At 38.7% G+C, this 26,093-nt stretch overlaps 2 protein-coding genes across 6 annotated transcripts in view; one reads left to right on the top strand and one right to left on the bottom strand.

Moving 5' to 3' along the window:
- Nucleotides 1–1,865: 1,865 nt before the first annotated feature.
- On the bottom strand, nt 1,866–6,854 carry SNX20 (sorting nexin 20; the record flags this gene model as incomplete). Its single annotated transcript, XM_080638463.1, has 3 exons — nt 1,866–2,534; nt 4,918–5,069; nt 6,689–6,854. 3 exons carry the CDS (start codon nt 6,852–6,854, stop codon nt 1,866–1,868), a joined length of 987 nt encoding a protein of 328 aa, XP_080494589.1.
- A 7,459-nt stretch (nt 6,855–14,313) lies between these two features.
- CYLD (CYLD lysine 63 deubiquitinase) overlaps nt 14,314–26,093 on the top strand; it is a 28,388-nt gene continuing 16,608 nt past the window's right edge. The window contains exons 1-8 of one of the 5 annotated variants that reach the window (XM_080637850.1): nt 14,324–14,425; nt 18,305–18,365; nt 18,608–19,268; nt 20,346–20,648; nt 21,527–21,632; nt 22,661–22,759; nt 23,919–24,035; nt 25,618–26,006. In XM_080637850.1, the coding sequence (XP_080493976.1) occupies nt 18,762–19,268; nt 20,346–20,648; nt 21,527–21,632; nt 22,661–22,759; nt 23,919–24,035; nt 25,618–26,006 (1,521 nt within the window). In that variant the 5' untranslated portion in view covers nt 14,324–14,425; nt 18,305–18,365; nt 18,608–18,761. Of the gene's footprint in view, nt 14,426–18,304; nt 19,269–20,345; nt 20,649–21,526; nt 21,633–22,660; nt 22,760–23,918; nt 24,036–25,617; nt 26,007–26,093 lie in introns of all 5 variants that reach the window. The other 4 variants (XM_080637852.1, XM_080637851.1, XM_080637849.1 and 1 more) reach the window with 4 other exon arrangements.

Genomic DNA, 26,093 nt, shown 5'->3' with positions numbered 1-26,093 from the left:
TAAGGTGAGAGCCTGTGGACACAATTAGCTACTCATGTACAGTCCCACAGGAAGCTGAGGAGAACTCAAGGCATTTGTTTGGTCTTTCAACAAAAACTGCAGTGGAAACAGAGCAGCGTGATGACCGTGATTCCCTTCTACCTTAACTTCAAGTTAGCTGAGTGTAACGCAGACCCCGGACATACTTTCTTTTTTGACGCATTGTTACTGATTCAGACATCCTCTAAGAAGGTGATACTTTTGATCCATTTTAACTGACCTGCAATATGGTATGTTGTAGGAAAATTAGTCCATAAGTTTCTTGGTTAATTACTCTTAATTCTCTAACTTCTAACTAGAAAAAATAATAATTGTCAAATAACAAATAATCTGTAATAAAAAATAAACCACGACAAGCATTTTGACACTTAGCTGTTAATAGCTACTCAAAATGTTAACTTTCCACCCTAGATACTCATTATTCTGTGTTTTTTAAAAGCCATCCTTTTTGTAACAATGTAAAGCAATGTTTCTGAGGCTCAGTGTGCTTTCAATAAACTGATTCTTTCATGTCTAGGAGATAAGTTAATACAGTTATTCCTAACTTATAGACAATGTCCTTGTGATGTGTGTGTAGCATCTGTTCCTGAGGTACAGGCCTCAGTACAAGTGCTCAGTGGACTACATTCAGCAGGGAATAATGACCCATGCTAGCATGACATTTAATTACAATATTTATGAGAATTAATTTACCAGATTACTAAAAAAAGTGTATGGGAGAGACAATAGACCTGAGGAAAACTACAGAAGCAGGTAAACAGAGATATTTTTTCAGCTCTTAGGAAGCTTTCACAGAAGCGTTAGGGCTAAGACAAGCTTAGAATTTGTACATGTGGGTTGGATCTCTGAAAGAATTAGCTATGATATTGCAGTGCCACCAAGATGATACTCACATGGTGTACCAGGCTGTAAAACTAAGGCAACGCCTAATTTACATAAACTTCTGAAAGGCAACAGGGAAGCACGTGCTTAACCCAGACTCTCTGATAACCATGCCTTACAGCACAATTAAATGCTAACATTATATTAGCCGGATATTTTCCCCAACAGCAACCTTCTGTGGTTTCTTTGCATTATGTATATAGCACACCTGGCATGAATTTTCTACCCTGGACAGATCTTTACTTAAAGATCACCCCAAACAAGAATGTGTCATCAATGCGAGTTATAAAACTGTATTAGCTACAAAACGGAAAAGAAGCATGCTCCCTCATCTCTGACAGAATGATCGTTGCCTGTATATCATGCTGCTATCAAATTTGATTGTAAACCTTACCCCTAGGTCCTCCTGCCCTCAGCAATCAACTTCAGTGGGAATAGGACCAATCCCATCATTCTCAGAAAAGGCAAAGTGCTGTTTGACCAGGCTTCAGCTGGAGAACTAAAAAACTAGTGTCTGAAGATAGATCCTTTAGATTGCATTGCCTGAGAAGGTGTTTCTCTTCTTGAAAAGTTTCCACATAAGCAAGCAATGCCTCTGGTTCTGCAGATTCTTAAGGGCTTTATTAATTTTATTTCCCTATTCTGACTTTTCACATGAAATAGGCTATTTTAAAAATGACGAAATCATAAACGATTTTTTCTTGCAAATTTTTTTCCAAAAACCTTAATAAGCTCAAGTGCTCTTCATATCTTTACAGTAAGTGTAATACTTTCCAACATACATGTAAATGTCTCTACTGAACATGAAAAATACATAATTTTTTTTCTATTAACGCAATATTATGTTAGCCAACCAGATAATTTCCAGTTCTTATTCTTTCAAAAGCTTGTGTTCGGGAAAAGAAGCTGACAGCTTTGCTGTTTAAAGAAATTGTTTCTTGTGTTCATTGTACATACTCGCGAACTGCAAGTTCTTTTAGGGTAAAAATACGAATGGGATCCTTTTTCGCCTTCCATTCTTCCATTTTTTCTTGCAAAGACAGAAAATCCTTGCCAAGTTCGTATGCCAGAGTGATCATTGTTTCTAACAATGGAATGTAATACTTGTGGCTAGTATGCATACAAAGGTGCGACAGAGCTTTTTCTCCATATTCAAAGGCGCTTGCTGGGTTTTCCAGGTCCTTGTGGCACACCACTATGGCACAGAGAGTAGGGACAATTGAGAGAGGGTTGCCTCTTGTCAACCGTGCCTGCAGACCAATGACTTCTAAAAGGATTTCCAAAGCTTTGGAGTACTGGCCGCCCCGCAGGCACCCATATGCTTCCTGAAGCTCTGGCCTAGTTAAAAAATCAATAAATTTTTTTGATCTTCTGATATATTTCATAGAATATAGAAGTCTCAGGTAGTCCTTGAAGGCTAATTTTCTCTCATTGATTATTTCTTCTGTGAAGTTCCCTGTCAGAGTTTTTTTGGGAAAGGTCACATCTTCCATTTCTTCACTAAACTCCTCCAGCAGATTTCTGTGCAGTTTCTCGAAATCTGAGTAACGGCGTTCAATTACAGACTTGTTGCTGTCAAAACTCCCTGTTTGCAGAATGATGATTTTATACATCTAAACGCAATGAAATAGAAAAACAAGCATGAGAAGGACCATTCTTGCCCCAGTGCACTCAGATTTTGTCTGCTTTAAAATCTGCAGCCATCAAATTAATAATTCCCACCTCCTGTTGTGCTATACTTTTGTCACCAGAATTAGCATTAGCATGTAAGCAAGTTGTAACGCACTAACAGATCCCATCCGGCAAGGTGCTGGGAACTGTGAATTAGCAGCAGGCTGATGCCAAGTAAAGCCACTTACAAAGCATTTCTGTAGCTGAATTTTGTTTATAACAACCATAGCTGCTGCAATCAATAATCTACAGTGAACTGAATGGATTTCCCAGACTCAAGATTGAATATAATCTATTTTACATTGGTCGCAATACTCAGAAATGCTGTTTGTATCAGACATTTCTAGGGATCTGTGGGTATTATTAATGCTGTGGAAGTAGAGGGAGTATTTGGCAGTAATGTTTGGTGTGTGCAAAAATAAGATGGAGCAACTCCAAAGCCTTTTCTGCCTTTTAAATCATTGTCCTGTTATTCAAAACTTACTTGGCATATAAATAATGCAAAAAAGTGACATTTCTACGGCAATCTGTTTGCCATTCAAAACCCTTCACTAACAGAAAAGCTGTCCCACATTAACAATACTCAAGAGTATGTCTTCCTCAGCTCTTCACTACCCTCAAAGTGACAATAATAAATGTGATATTAGAAAAATAGATGCAAAATAAAATTGTGTGTTATGTGATGTACAAATAGATTCTTTTCTAGTTCTGATGCAAGCACAATGATGCTGAGGAAGGGCCAAATCCTTGATGTGTGTAAACCAGTGGAGCTCCACTGAGGGCAGCTTAACTGCATCACTGCACACCAGCTAAGGACATGGACTGTTGACCTTGCTGGCTTCTAAACAATGACCAGGTTCATATTCAACTTGACCCTGTTCTCATTAAATTATACAAAAACTGGAGCCATTGTACTCATGCTAGTTGTTTTCTTTGCTGCTGTTGAAGACTGCAAACCAGTATCAGCATTATCGTCTGTCTGATTCCCTTCCTTGTTTTTCCTTAAAAAGAAATTCTCTCTTTTAATCTTCATAAATGATCTTTACAGGTGCTCCTTGAAAGGTTTCTAAATTTGAGCTGACTTCTCTGATCTCTTTTCATTTGTAAGCACTGTGACATTTTCTTATACTTTTTCCTACTCCCTGCTGAAAAGTATATATATGCCTGATGCATATCCAAAACAATGATAAGAGCAGTTTTTTAAGCTATCATTTTATCAAGGGCAGCTAAGTGAATAATTTACAAGTACTTGTTCTTTTCTTTGTGGAGTGTGCATGAAAAAGGGCCTAAATACCATTTAATTAGATAATCATTCAAATTGGCTCAATTTTGTTGTAATATACATCTCTTTGCCTAGGCATGTAATATGGCTAAGTCTAACTACTTGCACATATACTGAATCATACTCTTCTTCTCATACAGTTATGCTAAAATAATTTTTAACTATTCACCAAGCTAGATACTATTGAGTGTATGCAAGTATGGCAGCACCTAAGTAGGTGTGTATAGCACGCAACAAGATCTTCGGACAGTCTCCCGAACATTTACTTGCTCCATATTCTACCAAGCTGCACCACCCCATATCAGGAACTAGTACGATTCCTAGCATTTTTCGTCTACAGATCTCAGAGCTCCTTGCAAACAAGGAAAACATCTCTATCTCTATTTCATAAGAGTACTAAAAGAGACTTGCTGTAGTCTCTTCAGTCCCCCTGAAGGCCAGGAGCAGAAACAGAAATATAAACCAAGTGTCAGTACTGTGAGTAAAGATACAAAAATCTCACTTGTTCTGTTGTTCTGTCCCTCATACTCATGCTTCACCTTAAAAATATGACAGAATTGTGTCATCTAATGGAGCCCTATATAGGTAAGGGGAATGATCCTAACATTTGTCAACATCAAAGAATTTTGCACTTGTGCTAACGTAAATCTCTGATGGTGAAATTATACAAATGCAATGCAGCTGCTACAGCAGGCTAGCTCAGTGGATGTGCAACTATATTGATATTTTTATACCTGTGTGAATTTCCTCAATGTTGACAAGCCTCCAGGTGTTAAGGACACTCAAGCGACTAATTCACATATCACGTTTCCATTGCTGCAAATATTGTGAACTGATTGTCAGAGGGTATTTTAGGGGCAGATTCCATCAGTTATGCCCATAAGATCAGTGATAACAAGTTCTTTCTACTCAGTATGATCACAGCTTGCAAAACTTGGCCCTCAGTAAGGCTTTCATGTAGTGAAGCATGCTGTGTGCTGTGCAGACCCCTGTAGAGTGAATAAAAACTAATGATCTTCTTACATATTCATTTTTTAGCTTACCACATATTTAGACAAGTGATGCTCTACAATTCTGGTTGATGGGATTTCAAAAACAAGTTTGACTTGTTTGCACTGACGTTTTTCATTCCTCCAATATTCCTGAAGCTCCTTAGTGGTCATTGAAGAGTTGGGACTCAGGGATGCATTGGAATCTAAAACCGATAAATTTAGTATGTCACATTATAACTTTTGCATTTGGAAAGAAAACTTATGCACCTATTGTGAAAGGAAGCGCTAGAATTTCTGCTGCTGTAAGACCTAAAGACTGATAAAATAAGTGATTTCACTGCTAATAAAGACAGGTCCAGATTCTTTGAGGAAAGCTACTGTGGTCTGACATTTTGAAAGACACTGAATAGTCTGTGGAATGCAAAGTAATAGAAAAATTACTGACAAAAATTATTGAATGTCTAGGTTGCAAGCTTGGGCACAGTCTGAGCAGGAGGTAGGCTTCACCTTCCCAGAAGTAGCCCCAAGAAACGCCGACTCAGTCTTCTGAATCAGATGTTTCTCCAGGCTTCTTTGTTGCTAAAAGCAGGAGATAATACAGTGCATACATCCAAACACTGAGTCTACTCAAATATTGGGCTTGTGCAGTAATGGGTGAAAGCTGAGAACACACAAATGTCCTAGACTGACAGGAGAAACTTGGATATCCAGCTCAGCCAAAGGAGGAATTCTCATTTCTTCTTTTGTAGCTAAGCTGATGCAACAGTTCAGCCACAAATATTTCATATACCTCCCTTCCTTCCTCTCTCTCTCCCCTCACAGACACACACACAGACATGCAGACACACACATACATAAAAATGTAGGACAGCTGGTTGAAGACTTTGCTTACAGGGGAATTTGTTGTAGTTTTTCAAAAGGGTGATATTCTGTCTTTGAAATCTACTGACAACAGTTTTCATCAGGCGGTGTATGGGCTAGGAAAGTGGATAAAAAAATTGGAATATTCGTATTTCAGTGGGCACACCAGTCCCCATCTCAAATTAATAATGTCTCTGTCAATGCAGTCAGCTGAAGTCAGTCTGCAATATATCTAACATTCAGTCAATGGGTCTGAATGACCACAAATGAATGGGAAGATAACAGTTTGATGCAGCAATAGACTTGTAAAGGCAACACAGTACTCCTTTACTGGCCCCAATTTTACATGTTCTTAATCATTTGGCCATACAGTTTCAATTATCAAGGCCTTCGGGGTTTGGCTCAATCTCTATGAAGCATATATTTTCCTAAAGGAGGTGGTGTTTATGACATCTTTGCAGGCTGAAAATCTTGATGAGATTATATATATTTTGGATTATATATAACATTTTATTTAATAACAGATGTCAGCAATCTTAGGCATAGTGAATGTTCAATGCTCCCTCTCCATGGGGTATGTGAGAGACTACTGCTTGAGGTTAGCTTCAGTCTTGGTATCCTTGCTGATACTGTCAAGAAGTTCAGATTTTGTGATATGCAGAAAGTTCACTCCCGGGACAGGCCATTTGATAATCACTATTTTGATCCATGGTGTGTAAATTAAATCTGGAATACATTTTACGGGCAAGGGATTGAAAAGGAAAGCTCTGTGTGTGTATATACACACACCAGGCTGTGCATCTGTTTCATTACTGCCACATTATTATTCCAAGTTTAATTAAGGCTTATTTTCAGCGAAGTATAGCAGTGTAAATCTGGACTACAGATAAATAAAGCAAAGTTTTTAATAAAAAAGATAATGGCATAAATAGCTACATGAAAGATAAAGGGTAGCATCAACCTTGCAGGTCATCTTTTTCTGGGTTTTCTTTTCTCACTTGACATGAAATTTCAGCTTGGGGTTGATTTTGTTCTTTATCAGATGCACTTCTGGAAGAAAACGTAGTAATCCTGCTTACAGCTTCCAACAGTTCCCTTTCTGCTGTGCAGTGCGAGTCTTGGTCCATTGCAAACTATCACTGAAAGATTACAAAAATGACATTTCTTAGTAGCCTGCCTTTAGAGGATCCAGACTGGTAATCTTTTTTATTGACTTACTCATTGTTCTCTATGAACTTGTGCGAGGGCAACTGCAGTTTCATAAAAACTAAAGTAATAAACAGAAATATCTAGATAGGTACCAGTGAAGAACCATTTCTATTACCATTACCACTGAAAGTGTTTAGATATCTTCTTGGCAAATTAAAATCAAACATGAAAAACTTAAGAAGTTATGTTGACTAAGATGAGGTGTGGAACTCCACTCATCTGTGAGAATTTTGGCATACACTTCAGTGGGGGTAGATTTTTTTCTACTTGTATTTTGCTCTCAAGCTTGCAAGTGTGAATTCAGATGAACTAAAATCTTGGAGATAATTAGTGTAACTAGCAGCCTGGTCCCTTTACACTGCTAGGATTCACTGTTTTTACCACTCCAAAACTAGTCATCTGTTCTTAATCACAACTTGTAGGACAAAAAAAGGCAATATCTACTACAGTATAATATTTTTTTCGTATTTCACAGCTTCAAGTTCTCTCCAGAGATTTGTCTCTGTGCTATGAGAACAAAACAATTGAATCTGACAATGGCTAGATGGAAGGAGAAGCGAGTTTTCTAATTATTGTACAGAAGCATTCTCCCATTACTTGTCCTTTTAACTTCTATACTGTGCTTGTAGTAGATCTATATTCCTGTTCTGATATGAAAGAACTATTATTTTACCACATGCTGATAAAATGCTTAACACAGTACTGTGTTCCGTTAGCATGAAAGAACTGTTGTTCACATTTCAGCCAAGGGGTGAAAATCAAATGACAAAACAACCTACTTTTTTGAAAAACAAATCTCCCTGCTACAGAGGTAAAATTAATGCCCAAGCAAAGGCTATTAAGCAATGAGAAGGTTTAGTACAGGGATGTTGCTACATAGCATCTTGCCTCCACTTTTTTACCACACAGTTATGCAATGCTGGATACAAAGGTGAGGAAACCTCTTCAGCAGGTATATTGATTTCTGGCAAGCTGCAAGGCCATACGATGAAAAGCAATTACTTTCCCCACTGGAAATATTGGAAATGCAAACCACTTTCCTCTAACAAAAACCCTTCTTCCTTTGCCCAACTTGGATAAGCAAGTACAGATATGTCATCCTCCTTAATAAGAGCATCATGTAAGCCCTTAATTTTGGACTTTGCACTAGAAGGTGAAAGTTCTCACTGTTCTTCTAGTCCTTAAGATCTTCTTTCTGAACATGAAGAGTAGCACTTATTGTCTAACTTCTCAGTCTTTGCAAAACCATGACAGTTTATCCCGAGAGCATAAACTTGCAAATATTAATTTTTAATGTAAAGATAATATTAAATATAGTAGATTAAACAAGATATCTGAAAATGGCCAATTTTAAATTACAACTCTTTGTTTGAAGGTGATATCATCTCATAAGCACAATTGTATTTATTCCAAAAATATGTATCATTTTATATATGCATAACTTTATATACATACAATATGTATTCATGTCTCTCTATATAAACACCTCTTTAAAACATGATTTACCAGAGAAACACAACACACTTGTAAACAGAAGAATGCAGAAGTGAACATTACGATATACAAGTCTTCTGCCTTGAATATATGTCTTGAAAATTACCAGTACTTCATAGAAACAGTTTCAGTTTTACAACTAAAAATCATTGTAAGCTCTTTTAACTAGCTGCAATTTATTTTTACATATATATATATATATATACAGTACAAAAAAAGTTGAAACAATTCAAAACCCCTGCAACAAATTACAGTTTTACTCTGAACCGAAAGTCATCCCATTCCGTTTCAGGGTAGATGCCAGCCCAACTGCCCCACTGAGTCGTAGGTAACACCAGAAACCAAAGTGCACAGTGTACCAACCTGGATACTGCTGAAGACCTTTCAGTTGTGGTGCCTGCACAGTGTGTGCAAAGTCACAAAGAGCCTGCTTCGCATTTTCAAAACACAGAAAAATATGTCTGTGCTTTCTTCTAACAGGCACATTCTGTGTTTCACAAAAAGGAAGGAAGAAGCCTTGATTAAATCAGACTTCCTCATCCAATTGGCTCACTGGTTCAGTGCTGACTGATTACGCATGAGGTTTCCTATTTGCCTCGAACAGCTCCTGCGCTGTCTGCGAGTGAGACGCGGCCTGTTGCCCGCAGTGCAGCTCCCGCAGCAAGGGCAGGTTTGCAAACCTGAGCATCAGGACTACACCTGCAAACACAAGGTTTGTCAGAGGAAAGAGTTCAACAGTAAACACAAGTACAAAATCAGTGAGAACTTCTCTGCGTGGATTTCTGAAACCAGAAAAGCACACTTGACAAAAGAGAGGTTAGGAAAAAAGAGCCAAATACGTGAATGTACTTATGCGGAAAAAAATATGCCCCTTGGGACATCTTTAAACTACAGACTTAGCATCCAGTTCAGAAAAGAAAATGCAGATGGGACCACAATAAATAACCTCACTTTATCTAAACTTGCAGTTCTGACAGAAATCCTGGCTCTGCACAGTGTTTAAACATGATTAATTTCAAATATCTGCTTAATTAAAGTTCAAAAAGAAGCATTATCATATCTGACGTGACTACTGAATTTGAAATGGTCTGATGTGTGTGCCTAAAATGAATCCTATGCTTAAACTCTTTGTTGAACTGAGGGCAAAGTGAAGAAGAATGATGCATTAATTCACAGGTCCTTTAGCCCAGATGCTTCTTTTTGCAGTTCACCTTGGAAATTTGCTATGAAGCATTGGAATAGCTATTTCTTGGGTGAATAATATGGACACTATCTTTTTTTAGTAATGTAAGTTTCCTATTGCCAAAGCTTACTCATTGAAAAACTAAGTAACTATAATGCAACACAAATGTGGGAGGCAAACATCCAAAGGATCACATGGATCCTGCCTCACACATTCCTTCAGAATGAACAATTTAAAATAATGTAAAACCAGGGCCATAAACTGGCAATGCTTCTCTTCTGCTTTATTTGCAACGTAAAACAATGCCAACTTTAACTTGGATACAGTCTAAATATAGAAGTTTTGCCAAAATAGCTGTCAGAAGGATGAAAAATCACTCCCATGCAGCTACAGCCACACTGGCAAAAGCCCTAGTGTAGATGCTGTTACATTGGCAGTCCTTTAGCCAGTTTAGTGTGTTCCATGCAGAAAATGATTTAAGTTATACCAGGAAAGAAATCTGTGCTTGCCAATAGAGCTCTAAGGTGTAGCTATACCAGCCAACCCTTTTAAGTGTAGACAAAGCATGGGTTTCTGGCTTAAGTCTTATTCCTTTAAAGTTACATTTATGGGTGTGGTTACAATTGTAAGCAAAAACTAAGGGGGATTTCAGTGCATTTTCCACTTATGCTGACAGTTCACAGATGTATCTGAACTTTGAATTCTGAATCTGTTAATTTATGTGTTGCCAAAAAGCAATGTATTATTTTGTGATGCTTAGTGCTATTGTCCTGCTTTTGATAAAGCTGAAAGAGGAAAGTATATTTTTTAGTGTATCAAGTGTGATCTCTAAATTATTTCAGAATAAGCAAGTCCTAGTCAAATGAACCTGGATGATTAAAAAAAAAAAAAAAAAAAAAGGTGAAATCTGTTATTATGAGCATGGCTGACTAATATGAAATAACTACAAATCAGGGGTGTTCTGCAAGAATTCTGCCTGCTTAAGTCAAGCCAGTTGTTATGATCACAGCTGGTTCCTGAAGGGGTTTTTCATGCCCAGTAGCTATGACATTCACAGGTTGCTCGTCCTCATCCTGCTCCCATAAGCTTGGGTTTGGTCCAAACAGCTGTTCACTGAGATCCAGTGCCTGTAGTCTGGCAGCATTTTAGTTCCTAAATATCTACCTGATTAGCACATTCAAAAAACCGATACAGTATACAATGGTGTTTGCTAACAGTATGTTTGCTAGCAGTATGAGTAACTAGTACCTTTTTCATATTCTCAGTTCCACTTCCAATAGTCAAACACCATGTAAAGGGCAAAGAAGTGGAAAAGCGGAATTTTCACAATGGCAGCATACCCTTCTGGGAGATGGACAAGTGCACTGACACCATCAATTTATCTGACTGTTCATAAAACTGTGGTAAATTTTAGTGCAAAACTATGTCATAGTGATGAAAAAGGGATCCTCATGCACTGACTCACTAAGAGTCTGTATTCTGTGAAAGCACTGATTTTGGCATACATAAAGAACAGTGCTAAAATGCATCTGGCAAAGGATATGGAAAAAGAGGGCTCTGTAACAACATAGGAGCAAGGCAAGGTCAAAATCTTAATGCTGCAGTACATGGAAGTTGTCATAGGAGTTAAGTCCTACACACTGATTTAAGATGAAAGTACCCATTTTAGGAAGACTAACCTTAAAGTCTCCGTCCAAAACTTGGCAACCAGCCACCAGATGAGCTAGCCTTGCAATGCCATGTATTGCAAACCCATGTTTGTGCTTAGATTGTTAAAGAACTAGCTGCAATAGTGTAAAACGTCCTGCCTTGAGTTATACCCTGATTTGGGCAGTTCCCATGTTCCCAGTCAGATAGATTACATAAACACAGACAGGAACGATATTTAACCATATAAAACAAAGCCGGAATCAGCTTGAAAAATTGTGAGATAAAACAATGTTACACACAAGCTGCAGTTTACTGCCAGATTTTATTGGAATTTTATTATAGGCACAGCAAGGTCTTATTCTTGTTCAAGATTGTGGCTGTAATACCCCTATTATAAAATACTCTTCAGCTTCTGTCCTCAGAAATACAGCTTCAGGCAGCTTCAGAGTCTGTGCTGCTTTTCCCTCTCAGGCCCCAAACTATGTGAGTAAGCCTTATTTCTTTTACCACATCATTCATTAGTGCTGTAGGTAGTGAGAAACAACAGGAGACAGAAATACCCAACGTATTCATCCAAGTCCCCTTTTATCACATAAGTAATATTTAGAAAGTGCTGTAATGTTGTCTTTGATGCTTCTACAAGAACATTTCCTCTCTTCTATTAATGCAGCTGGATAAATACCTACCATTTCCATATTTGAAGCAGCAGAGAAATTTGGCTGTTCTGCATGAATAGTGTGAACTTTTGTGATATCTTTTGTGATAAATGAATACCATATTTCTATCATGGCATAGCACGAAATTCTGCTCCATGATATTCATATAACGTTTAATTGTATAGTGTCATTTGAAGTGAAATTTGTTCACCAAACTTTATTATTACAAAACACATCTCCTTTAACCCAAGTGTGGTTTAAACTAATTCACTGTTTAATGGCAAGTACCTCGTGCTGGTGTTACTGACAGGGTTTTCAACATGAAAGAACTGTTAGCAAGCCCATTTTAAGCGGCTGTTATCACTCTAAAACTCCTTTATACTTCTACAGGAGTACGAAGGAGCTTTAGAGGAAACAGAAGTCTTGGCCAGGCTTTCAGCTGGGGTCTGCTGGTGACACAGAGCTGTCACAGGAGCCTCAGGGGTCAGTGGGGTATGAACTTGGGCTGTGTTTCACAAGCACCATTCTGTCTGTAGAACGACACTTTCTAAAAGGTCTGTGATAATTTTCCTGCTGAAATCACGGAGAGTTAAGTACATATTTACATGGACTAGAGAAATGTTTTTAAAGAGTTAGTTTTGAGTAATTAGGTATTCCACATAGCCATTCCTATCTAGAATTTTGATATTTTATTCTTCTGAAGTCTCTGTCCCCTTTTCTTCTCAAATATAATTACTGTGTACTCAGGCTTAGAGTTACATTCCGCGTGTAATTTATTTATACCCCAAATGTAAACATAATGATAGGACAAGAGGTAACGGGTTAAAACTTAAACAGGGGAAGTTTAGATTGGATATAAGGAAGAAATTCTTTACTGTTAGGGTGGTGAGGCACTGGAATGGGTTGCCCAGGGAAGTTGTGAATGCTCCATCCCTGGCAGTGTTCAAGGCCAGGTTGGACAGAGCCTTGGGTGGCATGGGTTAGCGTGAGGTGTCCCTGCCCGTGGCAGGGGGGTTGGAACTTGATGATCTTAAGATCCTTTCCAACCCTAACTATTCTATGATTCTGTGATTCAGGATTTACAGCAGACATGCTAATGTATTCTGCAGTAGGATAAAAGGCAGCCCCATGAGCAGCGTGAAAGGCAGCTGCTGGGTGCAGACAGCCACCTCGAGGATCAGCAGAGCATAGCCGCAGATCGCTGGGTGCCCTTCATACTAATCTTACTGGCTTTCCACAACTCTTTATTGTTAAAAACCGAAATGAGCCTTTAAAAAGCAGTCTCGCTCTAAGTGACTAAACAAAATTATTAGTGTCAGCACTGATTACGTAACAGATGGTATCTCATTGTTTCCTCAGGAGCTTCCAATGAACTCCGGCTGGTTCCCAACACTCAGGCCACATCTTTTCCATCCTGCTCATGGCTGCACCAGCCAAAGCCCATGTTGTACCTTCCCAGCTGCCTGTCAAGAGCCGTGGCAGTGATACACATTGCTTCCCAGCTCAGAGAGCGGTACCCAGCCTTGACCTGGGTGCATTGGACCTGCTTACCAACTCCCTCTAGATCCTGGGTATCTGTAAGGAATAGCATTGACTGGAACACTTTTCACTTTGGGATGTTGAACTGAACGTATTCCTAAATCATATAGAAACGCATATTAAGGATGTTAAAGATACTAAGAAATGAGGAAAGTGTTTATTTGTATGTCAACATTATAGTAGCCACCTTAGATACATGGGCTAGCCTTCCCAAGGATGCTTCCTTTGCAGGAAGCCCACTTCTAGCAGCATATCATTTCAGAGTGTATTTAAAATAGAATGGCTCTTTAAAAGCATCAATTTAGAAGACAGCTTGATTGAAAAAATCATCTCTAAAAATAAACGTTGTCTTCTGGAAATGCTGCAAGCATGAATGGAGCGCTTAAACATAGCCGTCCTGCTGAGCAACACTCTGTTCCAACGTTTGTCCTCTCATTCGTCCCTCGGGAAGAGCTCTCCATGTGTAAACGCCACCGCTGCCAACCGCTTAAACCTAGCGCGCTCCCGCCGCCGCCCTTGGCCGGACAAAACCGCCCTCCGCAGCACCGCGACCGGACACGCGCAGGCGCCGTCGCCGTCAAATCAGACCCGCCGTAGTTCCCGACGTCCCGCCCTCGCTCTCTGGCTGACCAATCAGCGCCCTGACTGGGAAGCGTTCCGCCAACCGTGCCTTGCAGAACCCCCCCCGGCGGCTCATGCAACCCTGATGCAGTGGAAATCCCCGATCGCCCTGTAACCTGGCACCCCTCTTAGCCAATAGCGCTACGAGGCGGCGGCGGCGCTCTTTGATTGGTTCTGAGAGACGCCGGGGGGTGAGAGGGCGGGCCTTCTGAGGCTGCGGGGGGCGTTGGGTGTTGACGATGCGTGTACGCGGCGGGGAACGGGTCGTTGCGGGTTTGTGAGCTGGCGCCTGGAAAGGCTCGTGGGCGGGCGGATGCGTGCCGGGGCCTGGGGCTGGGATGAAGAGGTGAGTGACGGACGGAGCGCGGGGCCGGGCGCTGCTGAGGGGCGCTGCTCGGCTCGCCAGCTGTGGTGAGGCCTCGCCGCACCAGGCCGCTCTCCCCCGCTGTTCCTGTGCCCGCTGGCCCCCCGCCTGAGGCGTGGCGGTCGCTGCGAGCCAGCGGCCAGGTAAGGCCCAGCGGCGGGGCCAGGCTGGACGGGCTCGGCGGTGGCGTGGGTGGTCGGGCCTGGCCCCGCTGTGCGTTCTCGATAGCTCGGCGCTAAGGTCGCGACCACTGTCTGCTCCGACTTAACAAGTGCTTCGGGGCTGTCCGTCTCTGCTCATCGCCGCCCAGAGAGGCATGGAAAATCATCTAGATAGGGGGTGGGGAATAATTACTCTCAAAAAATTAGCTTTGCCTCGAGCCTTGTGACTTACACGTTATATATCGCATCTTGTCTTGCTAGGCGATAAACAGGTGCATCAGTCTTGCTATTAAGTGTTCATTACTGAACAAATGTCTTTTGGTTTTCAGTTAAAAACCTGAGCACAGGCCTTTCATTTTATTGAAGATACTTGCGTATCACGTCGGCAGAGGGGTTGCCTGCACAACTGTGAGGATGGTGCATTGGTGTATATTTTCTCAATCGAGTAATGCCAAAGGATGCTGATGGTTGATAATGACTTTTATTCTTTCTCTGAAGTGGTATATTTGCATCAAATTTAGACCAACAAACAAAACAGTGGAGTTTTCCAATTGCATTTCTTTTAGTAAACATGTTGCCAATATGAATTTATTTGTATCAGGCAATATCTCACCTACTATTTTGAAGAAACAATTTCTGTTTTTTCCACTCGTGGCTTGTATTGCAGTTATGTAATTCTGTGCACATTCAGCTGCAACTAAATTTACTTACTCCTAGTTTTAACCTTCCCTTGAAAATTAATTTTGGACTGTGAAGAACATAACTTTGTGTCTCAGCTGTTTAAAGCTTGGTACTTAAAGTGAAAGTTCTGTAAGAAACTGTGCAACTTATTTTAGCTTCCTCATTTTATACTCTGAATCAGAACTACAGAATTGTGTGTTCATGCTGAAACCTGATAGCAGATTCAGACATGTCTGTGTGGTTCATCTAAGGTTACTCCAGGGTAGAAACAAAGTTCTCATATTTCAGTGCTAACTGTTTTTATGATGAGATGACTCTGTAGTGACAGCAGTGACTCAAGACTGGGAAAAAAGAAAGTTAGGGAAGCTTTGCAGTTAGGTGGGTTATTATAGCCTAGTTCTGACATTTTTAAAATACCTTTTTTTTCCTGAAGTTGCAGTGTTGCAGTCATAACTGTGTTTTGCCTGTTGCTCCCTAAAATCCTTGTGTATGAAAATAATTCAGGTAGTAGGTGGAGTTGAAGAACACAATTGAACGGGCTCTGAGACTTAGACAATCGTGGTGATGGTATAGTACTCTCTGGTATGCACAAAATTTTATGGTTGCTGGTATGTTGTGGAGTGTAGAGATGACTTGTTGCTAAGCATAATTTGTTCCCAAGTTAGTTTATACTGAGGTCTAATGTTCATTCTGGTCTTAATGTGGTTCAGGTGTGCTGTTTGTTCAGCAAGTATACTTTGCTTGCTGGAAAATGGCTGTAAAAGAAAAAGAAAAAATCTTAAAATTAGTGATTTGACATATATTTCGGGTCTTTGCCAGAACTTAACATCCTTTTTAGCAAACTTTTCTGTGCTAAATACTAATTTAGCACTTTCATTATTCTAAAAGAGGATCTGGGGTTTATTGCTGTATATTTTCTTTGATAGGGGATAGCGGTGGTAGATAAGTTTTTAAGGGAAGACATTTTCTATAGTGATGATGAACTTCTTCATACTGGAAGACCTTTTGGTACCGTATTCAGTAGCTTAATAGCATTTCTGTAAATGACTAGAACTTTGCAAGGCTGACCATGCCATGTAAAGTTACCATTGTGTAATCTAAATGCAGCTGTTAACATGTTTTCGCACAAAATTCTTCTAAACATGTGAAGATTGTGTGATATTGAAGCAATTGACCTGCAAGCAGAGTATACTTATTAAAAAAATAGATAAAATAATATTTTTAATAAAAAATAAAATGTATTATTTAAGCTCTTGAGCAGACTGCTATGTTAATATTTTGTTTCCATACATACTTATTAAAATGAATTATTTCTGTAAGTGAAATAGAAAAGATCATGAACCCTATAATGTCGGAGATTCTTGTTTGCAGTGGATTGGGGGTTGATTAACTTTATGGAGTGACTCACAAAGAGGAAAGTTAAGTAAGTGCACCAGTCTTTGCAAGCTGAGAACATAAACTGGAGCTGTGAAGAACAAGACAGTATCTATTTTTTCCCAGTGTCTGGAAAAAGTAAGGGGAGGGAACAAGACAGGACTTGGATAGAACTCTATTTTAATATCTGAGTGTACGTATACAAACTAGTGGTCATTTAATTTTATTTCCTTTGTCTGGGGGGTGGGGGTGGGGAGATCTGTTCGTTATCAATGTCTACATAAAACATTGCTATTTCAATCCAGTATTGATATCAGACTTTCATGTTAATCATCAACAAGCATTAAAGCCCATTTATGTGAATGAAATAAAAATGAAGAAATATATTTCTTAACTTGAAAACAGATTGACAGCCTACCAGACTTCATCTCAATGAGGCCTGAAACTGTCCAGGTTTTATCCCTTAGGTGTTAATTACTTTGCAGGTGGAAACACTTTAAACAACACAATTACTGCGAGCTGCTGCAGCAGCAGTGTCCAAACGTGGTGATGACACTGACACCCCCATAGCATCTGGGAGAAGTGGCTTATGTCCAATTTGAATGGCTGTGAGGTTTCAATGGCCTCACAGGAGGCTTGGCAAGTCAGCATAGATGGGTAGATTCCTAGTGACAGAAAGATGCTACTCTGCGTACACTTCAGGTCCTTTCTGGTTGTTACTACTTTTCTTTGGGGGAAGGGGTTTTGTTAAATACCCTTTTGTTTAAAAACAGGTGATGAATACAATTACAGTACTACTAGATCCCATTGCTTTCTGTTAGTTTCTGAAGCTCAGATCAAACTGAGTAGGATGCGTAACAATAGATTTTGTGGTATTTGAATTCCATCAGAGAAAAGATCTGGAGGAACAGGGTAGAAAGAGGAGGCAGGAGGATGAAGAGTATTTGCTTTTTATGTACTGAAGTTAAATCCATAAATAATTGAGAATCTCCTTTAACTGAATGCAAACTGTCATGTCACAGGTTACTAACAGAAAAAAGTTACATGCCAATATATTCTTAACTTATATGCTACCCTTTTCTATCATCTTTAGAAGTAAACAAATCCTGTTAAGGTACTGCGGATCTTCTTCATGTATCCAGAATGATCTAAACTATAGACATACATACCCATGTATCTATTTTACAGGGTATTTTATTAACTGATACATTTCCTTCTACTTTGTTAAAGTGAGTCATCTTTCTAAAATGACTGAAAGAAAAGTCTTCAGGTTTTTCTTCAGAATTGCGTGTTATAATACTGGTGCAATTTGATTTTCATACATTGTTTATTGCTTACTGGAACAGTCAATTTTTATTATCTAAAGAATAAAGAGTACAAAAGCATCCATTTTCTGTTCTGTTACATTGACACAATTTTGTACTTTACTGAATCAAAGTGTTATCTGTGATGACAAATGCAGTACACTTTGTCAAAAATACCTTGTCAGTAATCACCTGAAAAGATCTTCATAGAAGAAAGCTTCCATAAAGTATTGTTTGTAAACTCAAGCAGGATATTTCTTCTTCCTGCTCATCTGAAATTAAGTTTTTGTTTCCCTTTTACTTATGTGTGTTCTCTACGTCTCATTATACTTTTCCTTTAGCTGTTTGCTTCGAGGAACTAGAGGAGGAAAGGAAATACACAGCAATTACAAGTAGAAATGGGTATGTCTGTGATCAAAAGTGCTGTGACTGTTTCGAGACTGTTCAGTGTCTTAAGATTTTGCTGAAATATTTTTATCTGTAGGGGGAGTGGAGCTGGTCATAGATTTAAGGGCTTTTCTGATTGGTGTTTTTGGGTGGGTTTTTTTTTTCCTTCTTTTCTTTCTTTTACTCAAGAGTACGTAGTTCCTCAGTTTCATTTTGCCTTTTTTCTTTTCCTTTTTTTTTTCCTTCTCTCATTCTAGGCTTTCTGCTCTGAATTTGGTTCCTTGCAAAATGAATATTGCATTATTTCACAAAGGTTGGACCCTCCAATAGAATTTGTGAAGATACGTGCCCGTAAATCAACAGCTTGTTTTTCTTGAAGACTTCTATGCAGCTTACAAAGTTTTAAACACAATGAATTCAGGCTTATGGAGTCAAGAAAAAGGAAGTTCATCCTATTGGGAAGAGCGGATCTTTTACTTGCTTCTCCAGGAATGCAGTGTCTTAGACAAGCAGACGCAAAAGCTCTTGAAAGTACCCAAAGGTAGCATTGGGCAGTTTTTTCAAGACCGTTCTTCTGTGGGACACTCCAGAAATATTCCTTGTAAAGGCAAGAAACTGCAGATTGGATTAAAGATTCTGGAACAACCTCATGCAGTCCTGTTTGTGGATGAGAAAGATGTTATAGAAATAAATGAAAAACTAGCTGAGTTGCTTTTGGCTATTACTAACTGTGAGGAAAGATACAGTCTGTTTAAGAGCAAAAGCAGGTTAACTAAAGGCATCCAAATAGATATTGGCTCACCTGTTAGAGTACAGCTGAGATCAGGAGATGAAAAATTTCCTGGAGTTGTTCGTTTCAGAGGACCCTTGATGCAAGAAAGGTCCCTAACAGGGATATACTTTGGAGTAGAGTTACTGGTAAGTTCCTTGCTAAGGGGAAGCATCATACATATTTTATAAGATGAGCTAAAACTCTTCTATTTAAAGAGGCAGTCATAACAATTTTGTTTTCTGGAAGCATCACTACCCCTAAAAATTCTGTAATCTTCAATCTTTTCGTAAGTATTGTTATTAAATACCTGTGAACACACCCTGTCACACCTGCCGTGTATTCTACATGTTAAGTAAATCTTGAGGGGGTGCATGGGCTGGCAAAAAGAATGTACTCAGACTCTTCCAGCCTAGGAAAATTAAATTACTTACATCCCCACTGTGGCAAATATCTGTCAGATTTCTTTTGAGTACTTTGTTTTTCCCCGCACACGGCAGGATAGAGTCCATAAATGCAGGCTTGGATTTCAGGGCTGCCAGCTCCGTAGAGCTGTAAAAGTCAAATGGCAACTAGTTAAGATAGAGGATGTTGCTGTTGTGTGCCTCGCAAGATAAATCCGCAAAATTAATGTTGGCCAAAAGCTTTTGAAAGGTTAGATTCAAGGGGGTGCCATTCTGGCATTAGAAATATGTTTTTCAATGTCCTCTTTAAGCTTACCCCAGATTCTTTGCATTTCCCACTAAACCTCTGGGAATATCAGGGCCAAGTGCCTCTGAAAATTGTCTCTCTTTATTTGGCGTCTAAGTAGAACTTTTGAACGCTTAGCATTATGTCTAATACAAATCAGTCTTGTCTTGTTATGGCAAAAATTTAATGATGGAAGCAAGATTTGCACCTGAAGAAAACATGCTTCTCCAAATAAAAAGGCTTTTGCCGGCAGCTACTCTCCAGTCAAACAACATCTTACTGTTTATTCTCCTAAGATAGAGCATATGTTTGCTGCAAATTCCAGCAACACATTTCTCCAAATATAATGAATATAATGGTAGTTCACCAGGCCAATTCTAGTTGCAGTTTTTCTTCAGAGCACTGCATTATGTTACAGCTTTTGTAGTAGTCTGCTTCTGCACAAAATACACTGCTTTTTCTTTTTCTGTTTTTTTTTTTTTTTTTTTTTTTCCTTGCTTTCCTGTCCCATCCCTACCTTCTCCTCCAACACTTAGGAAGAAGGCCGTGGTCAGGGCTTTACTGATGGACAGTACCAAGGCAAGCAGCTTTTCAGATGTGATGAGGATTGTGGGGTTTTTGTTGCTTTGGACAAACTGGAGCTGGTGGAAGATGATGACAATGAACTGGAAAGTGACTATGCAGCTCCTGTTGAAGCAATGCAGGTAGAACTTCCTCCTCTGGAAATCAACTCCAGGGTTTCTCTGAAGATAGGAGAGAGTATAGAGTATGGGACAGTTATATTCTGTGATGTCTTACCAGGAAACGAAAGTTTAGGATACGTTGTTGGAGTGGACATGGTAAGAAAATAATCTGAATTTAATAACTTCTGCATGTGTGTTAGCAAGTAAATTACATGCAATATAGAAGAAACATTATCCACAAGCTACTTCAGTGGAGGCTGACCTAAAATGGGAAATAAACACTTGTGTTCAAATATGCCCCTTGGCAGTCATTGTTTTTTTGGCATCAGGTAAATGATATCCTGTTTGATTCTAAACATTTCAGGAGAAATACTCTGGTTACTCTGAGGAGCCTCCACTGAGCTACTTGTAATGTTAAATGTCAGTCTTGCTGTAATGGAGTTGAGTGTTTGTCTTGTGAGGCTGGCTTTGTTCTGCCTTTTGAAACAGTAAGCTGAATGTCTTTGTGAGCTGTTTCTAAGAGCTTGTTTTTCATGTAACCTTGGTTTGTTTGGCTTTGTCCTGTCTTAGAAATACTGAGTTTTAAGTACAAAAGTTGATCTTTCAAGAAAATGTGAAGCTTGCCATTAAAAGTTATTTCTAGCAATTTGAATTTTTTAAAATCAACAGCTTTCAAATATTTGATAGTTAAAGGCTGTTTTGTTTTTGGAAATCATCAGGTGCTTCCATTGTCTTGATTGCGGTAGCCATTGCCTAACAATGCACTAGAGTTCTAACTTGTTTACAAGTAATTAATTTTATTTCAAGAATGCTTGTTAAAATAAGAAATATTTTTCAAAAGAACAGTTTTTGAGTTCATGTTCATCTTTGAAGACTGTAATGTTTGAATGTTCCAAATACAAAATTTGTTACAGGAAAAAGCAGGTGTTGTAAAACCCTTTATCTTCTCACTTTTAAAATTTTTAAAGACATATGTGTATTTTGTATGATATAAATCTTTTCTTGGGATACGTGTAACATGTCTTCCTTTTTAGGATAATCCTATCGGAAACTGGGATGGAAGATATAATGGAATACAGCTGTGCAGTTTTGCAAGTGTTGAAAGTACACTTCTTTTGCATATCAATGATGTTATTCCAGGTATGCTCTACTTTCTTAACCAGAAGGCAGGCTTTGATAACATCTCAACCCAGGCAAAGTTACATGATTAAAACAGTACAGTGGAATTAATATCCTAAATTCACTCGAATTAGCTTCACCTTCTGTGTTACACTTCTTTTCAGTTTCCTCCTTTTCATTTCACTCTCAATATTAGAAAAGGTTTAATATTGAACAAAATTAATGTCAAATTGCATAGTATTTAGAGTTATGTAAAGTTAACGAATATGTAAGTGTCTGTAGCAGGAATCTATATTTTTAATGTCGTTCAGTGTCCTGCAGGAGTTTTAAGTATCCTGGATCAGAAAGCTCTTCTTTCTGTGCATGAAATATATTGGTAGTATTATCTGTTATTGATAGAATTATTGATAGTATTACTTATGCATTCTGTGAGTAAATACTTGACAATTCCTAACAAAACCGTGGAAAGTTTCACTATCCACAGTAAGTCACTGAATAATGTTAACTTGTAACCACCACAGTCCCCTAATTCCTTGTCTTAGTTGTCTGATCTTGTACAGCCTGGACGCTAACTGTTGCCCCTTCTCTTCAATTTGGCTGATTTCTCCTATGTTCACTTCCTACTTGTTGATCTAGTTGGGATGCATGTTTTTACATGAATTCTCCCCTTCTTTGAAGAATTCATGGGAACTTCTCCATTTTGGGAAAGAGCATTTGTTCCAGATGTGTTGGTGGAAAACAAAGTTTAGGAATTCATGCATCTGTTCCCATAATGGAAGCACGCACATAGATTGATTTCACATTCTTCAATGTATTTGGCGTGTTCAAGAAATAATGGAAGAGTTCAGAGTAAAGTAATGGCTGATGTGGTAGTAGCAAATCATATATATATAAAATGTTGGTTATGAGCCAAACAAGGTTTTGCTCCATTCAGTTTTAAAACTTATGATGCTAGACCTTGGTTCAGTTACATTTAAAGTTGAACTTCTCTCTGACATAGTGAAAGCATAGAAAAGGGAATCTGATATTCTCTTTATACTGTGTCATAGAGACTGTGTCACAGGACAGGAGACCTCCCAAGCTTGCTTATACCTCAAGAGGTGGTGGTGAGAAAAGCTTGTTCAATCATAGTAAGCCAAAGTCTACCGGTATGTATGGGAAGTAATTTTCTTTACAAATTTCTGTTGCTTGGGGAAGAGTGTTGCCTTGTATTTTTGATCACTTCATTTATTATTTCAGTTACATATCAAGGTGAATGTCTCTGAAGTAGAATATTAGTGTGAATTTACTTTATCATAATAATGTAGGTGGTTTAAGTTAAGCCTGCTCAAAACACCTTCACTTTCATGAAAAACAGCATGAGGTTTAGCAAAACTTCAGGAAGCATATTAGCTTGTTGTCTGTTATAACCATTTCAGAGCTGTATTCTGTTTTCTGAAAGTGTGGCTGTTTGTTTTGTTTTTTATTTTATTTTTTAATAAATATAGTCTCTCTTCTGCAGGACTAGAAATGGCCAGATTTTTAGCCCAGGGGCAGATCTACTCAATAGTAAATAGTTAATTTTGCTGCAATTCAAAACCAAGATTGAATTCTTGAGTAAACTTCTTACTCTGGTTTTGGCCAGCTCTTCCAGGGGAAGAATCCTTCCCAGGAAACTCATTCAGGGGAAAAAACAAAACGAACAAAAAAAATCCAACCAACCAACCAAAAAACCCTAAACCAAAACCTGTAAGGGAAACTGTTTAGTTTTAAAAAGGCAGAAATCAAAATTCAGTGTTTTGAGTTTACTAGTGTCTGGTTTGAGTTGTAGAATACTAATGACAGTATATCCTGTAAGCTTTCATTCTGCCTGGCATTGGATGCTGACAGAAATGGTCTTCAGTCAAGTAACTGTGGTTTTGTGTTGGCCCAAGTCATAGCTGTGTGGAATTGGATCCGTAATGTATTTGCCTACTCTGATTTTTTTTTTTTTTTCCTTTAAAACCCAAACATACCTGCTGTATGCTGTATCTCAAATACTTTCTTATATCCGTAAATTACAGCAATGAAAAACTGGCACTTGCGGGGTATATTCTGCTGCCATCAGGTTGGTGACTTGAAATTTCAGTTTGGAGGATTAAGTTGGTTTGGGATAAACTATTACCTTGTTGCAAACTTAGACCTGTGTTACCTTCGATGGGGGAGTTTGCTGCTTTATGGAAAGGCAGTTTTGTCCTCTTGAAAGTATAGTAACAAATTTATACTATGAAATAAGAGTGTAGCTAACCTTTTATAGACGGAGATTAATCTCCTGATGTTGTTTTCCAGGATCTACCTCTGAAACTGGAAAAAGAAACAGATCTGAAGCCTTCTACACTTTAAATGGCTCATCAGTTGACTCTCAGCCTCAAACAAAAGCCAAACCCCCGTGGTATATTGATGAAGGTAAAGAGAGATTATAGTCTTTCATGTGGGCATGCACTTTATTTAAAAAAACAAACAAAACTAGAGTGTGCTGATGTTTCTCAAATAAAATGAGTTTAAATTTAAAGCAGTTGGAATATATGGTCTTAGGGGAAGATATACTCTATCATAAAAAGCATATTGGAAACCCCATGGAAACATCCTCTGTCTTAATTGACAGACCTGTGGTTTTATCCTGCATGTAGGAGACTGCATTCTTGGCAGTGTGTGCGCAGCTCTGTGGGAATACACGTCTTGCAGGCAAAATAAAAGCTGAGGCTTGGAAGGAAGATACGAAGATAATCCTTGCAGCCAAGTGTATAGAGTAATTTTATTTTGTCTGGTTTTTTGTAGCTAATATAGACCTAAAGAAACTGTAATATTCTGCCATGCCAGCTAATCAGTCTGGGGTTGGGGTTGTAATTAATCTGAATAACCATATATTTTTTTTTACAGTATTTTTTGAGGTTATTTTGTAAAATCTCTCCCTGAATTCTTCCAAGTATGGGTGCACATACCTAACGGATCAGTATATCTTGATTTGTCTGAAGTGTGGCTGGCTGGGTAGTGACTGAAGGGGTAAATACTAGACTAATAATGTTAGTTTACAATGGAAGCCTATAGCAGTAGTAATCCCAGAATTCCATGAACTGTAAAAGAAAGCAGATTCAAATTGTTCTTTGAAGATGTTGTTCCAACAGTTCGTAACTGTTTAAAAATTAGTTTATTATAATATTTAAAATAAACAAGGAAAATATCCTACCTAGAAAGGTCTGTGGAAGTAAAGGATTAAAATTTTTGGACATTAACTTCAGTTAATAAAACAGCATGGGGAGAACAGATGCGAAGAAGAAGCTTTTGCTCTGTGAGTACCAGTTGTATATTGAGGCCATGTAGAGAGATAAGATACAGTGCTATTACATTTAGTTGTGATCTTATTTATCAAGCTCTGCATTTATCATTACTTATTGAAATCCTTAATTCTTTATAGACACTGATAGATTCTTCATGTTAGAACCAAAGTATATTGTGATGGAGCAAGGGCAGTAAATGTTTTTGCATTTGCAAATCATGTCTGCAAGCAATTACACATCTCTGTGTGAGCTGAGAACCACTTCCTTTCCTCAGTCATGCTGACCAATGAGTAGTCCCTAGTTTCGTCCATTTCTGTCATAATCCTTGGGGCTGTTAACTTGAATTCAGAGACAAAAATCTGATGTGGGGCTAAAGGGCTTAAAACCCTCCAATGTTTTCAGTCTAAACCTTCTTGTAGTTTCTGGCTAACATCTCCTTTCTCTCTGTTGTTTGTTTCTGTTGTTTGTGGTAAAAGTGGTGGGATTGCAGCAGTGTCTGCTCAGCCAGTTCTGTCTCCCCAGTGTTGCCAAGAGACAAACATCTTCCTACATGTTCCCACCTGTTAGTGCTTCCTACACAGGGCACCCATTAAATCTGATGTGCTTGCAATACACTTCATTGATTTGATAGCTAAGTATTTCCTTTTGTAAGATGAGAAGAAAAAAAACCATGCTAACATTAACTGATATCCTGGTTTTGATTTTAACAGCTGCTGAAGACCCAGCGAAATCACTTAGTGATTCATCTCCTGGATTTGGACATTCTTCACCACCACTGCAGCCACCTTTAACGAACTCTGTGTCTACAGAAAACAGATTTCATTCCCTCCCTTTCAGCTTGACAAAAACATCAAATACTAATGGTACTGGTACTACTATTGGACATAGTCCTCTCTCTTTATCTGTTCAGTCTGTCATTGGTGATGTAAATACTACAGCAAACCAAGAGAGTCCATCATCAGCAGGCCCAGTTGGGAACACGCATGGTCTTGAAGCAGGTTCCTTGGCTGAAGTTAAAGAAAATCCTCCTTTCTATGGAGTAATCCGATGGATTGGCCAGCCCCCTGGAGTAAATGAAGTATTAGCTGGACTGGAACTGGTAAGTATAAATCATAGTTCAAATTAATGTTAGCTTTGTTTTGGAGAGTTGGTGCCTGTATACTTTGCAAAGCAGTCAGTCTGGAGG

Source organism: Psittacula echo (assembly GCF_963264785.1).
Source record: "Psittacula echo genome assembly, chromosome: Z".
Taxonomy (NCBI): domain Eukaryota; kingdom Metazoa; phylum Chordata; class Aves; order Psittaciformes; family Psittacidae; genus Psittacula; species Psittacula echo.
The sequence above is the reverse complement of the archived record's forward strand: the minus strand, read 5'-3'. Positions and strand labels throughout refer to the sequence as shown.